This window comes from Etheostoma cragini, chromosome 16, assembly GCF_013103735.1.
Source record: "Etheostoma cragini isolate CJK2018 chromosome 16, CSU_Ecrag_1.0, whole genome shotgun sequence".
NCBI lineage: Eukaryota > Metazoa > Chordata > Actinopteri > Perciformes > Percidae > Etheostoma > Etheostoma cragini.
This window is the reverse complement of record NC_048422.1, coordinates 23,066,014-23,068,015: the sequence shown is the minus strand read 5'-3', so window position 1 is coordinate 23,068,015 and position 2,002 is coordinate 23,066,014. Positions and strand designations below refer to the sequence as shown.

Here is a 2,002-nt window from a genome sequence, read left to right as displayed (position 1 = left end):
GGTGGGGGTAAAGTCATCTTGATTTAGCGGGTGTGGGATGGTGTTCAGATCTTGAGGTTCTTTATAGTTTCTGCTCTCTTCCTGAGCAGATCTCCCACCTCCTGTAGGGAGCGCAGGTAACTGCTCTGCACCTTGTCCATAGCAGCCTTCATAAACGCCGCCTCCTCCTGAAAAACACAAGAAAACACAGAGGGAGACCATCAGCTGATCACGCACGGTGACAACGACGGGTCATCTACCACGCGGTTCTTTTAAGTCAAAGACTTTTCGGTTTGTCTCTGCCATTTTTAAGTAATTGTTGACTACGTGAGTCCGATCCTGCCCCACTGGGCTGTGATTACACGGCGTGTTTCAACCGTAAATGCCTCTGCACTCAACTGGATGGAGCCACAACCAATCAGAGCAACGGGACTTAACACCAAGGAGACCGACAGTGTGTCGTCTCCCTAGCAACCACTCTTTGCACAATGCCCTTCCGGCCTACCGTCCGACTTTTAGACTTGTTTGTAGCTGGAAATATCATTTGTGTTGTGTAAATACGAATGTGGATAACGTTAATGATGCTTGATACAGTGATGATGCATTTCTAGTGATGAATCTGCACATTTTTGGGCATTTTAGACCTTTATTTTATTTTTACAGCTAAAGACGTGAACAGGGAGAGAATGGGGGGAACGACATGCAGCAAAGGGCCGCAGGTTGGAGCCGAACCCACGGCCGCCGTGTGGAGGAGTAAACTTCTATATATGGGCGTGTGCTCTACCAACTGAGCTACCAGGGCGCCAGTTTATACCATTTCCAAACATTATATTCCAGGATATCAAATGAAAGGATCCACAGAAAATACAGAAGAGAATTTTCCAAAAGAGGCCCACAGGCAAAAAATAAATAAAAGAAAGACCACGAGCAGCTTTTTTCCTATAAATAGTTCATCTATTTAAGCAGAAGCTATGATGAACAGTTTATATTCCGCTTCGTGTTCCTTCCTTGATTTGATCCAATACTTCAAATGCCATAAGAATAAGTCAGTGAGGAGCTTCCTTTTCCGTTTGTGTTGTTTCTCTTTGAATAAAAAGGAAATGCATTGATACAAATAATGACAACAGGGAAAGCAAAACGGTTCCTGTGTGGGCCCACTCACCTCCGTGTGTCCTTCCAAGCTTAAACCGGCCAGTTTAAGGGCCGTCACGCCAGTCTCTTGCCCCTTTATATAGTCCAAAGCCTGGGTGAGCAGGTCCTGCAAGCTCCCCGTCAGCTCCTGGAAGCCACACACCACCGCTGGCTGCAGGAGACACAGACCAGCAGCCATCAGGTCAGCGAGGGAACTACAGACTACTGGGTTTCTGGATAGGCTGGATATCGTCTTAGATTTTAGATATTGTAACATCCTGATATGACACAAAGGTTGTTGTCTTTTCCTGGTTTTAATGGCTGCATTACAATGAAGTGAAATACATGTTCGGAATTTACCAGACTCGCGTGGTGTTTATTTATCAATAATCTAATTGTGTAAAGCTCGTCAATCAACATTGAAATGCCAGGTTTCAGAAAAGTCCTTGCAGGCTTTATCAATGCTTGTTAATGCTTGTTAATCAAGTGCAGTCTAAAGGAATGACAGCCTGCCCACCTGTCGTGGGTTATTACTGTGACAGGGTGATGCTGACGTCTGCTCACTGGCAGTGACTTGGACCATTTTTGGTATTTTAATGTCTCTTTTATGGTTGTTTTAATGTGTTTTTTCCTTTCATATAACCTGTCTAACAAATTAACTTTGCACTGCACTAAAAACTAAATAAAAAAAGATTAAAAGAGAAAGAGAGACAGTACCAGAGCTGTGTTTGTATCCTTTTTCTTCTTCTTCTTCTTCTGTAGACTAGTCTTGAGGGGTCGGAGGATCTTGGCACAGTGACTAGCCATCCACAAGACTATGCACACCGTCTGAGCAGAATGACATCATGGTGTTAAACACATCAGACCCAGAACACAGCAGGGGGGGGGGGGG

The 2,002-nt window shown here is 44.6% G+C and overlaps 1 protein-coding gene across 1 annotated transcript in view; it reads right to left on the bottom strand.

The window, feature by feature from the left end:
- naa25 (N-alpha-acetyltransferase 25, NatB auxiliary subunit) overlaps window positions 1-2,002 on the bottom strand; it is a 16,166-nt gene continuing 14,164 nt past the window's right edge. Inside the window, 3 exon segments of the mRNA XM_034896212.1 lie at window positions 1-167; window positions 1,142-1,282; window positions 1,828-1,938. Of these exon segments, the coding sequence (XP_034752103.1) occupies window positions 45-167; window positions 1,142-1,282; window positions 1,828-1,938 (375 nt within the window). The 3' untranslated portion in view covers window positions 1-44.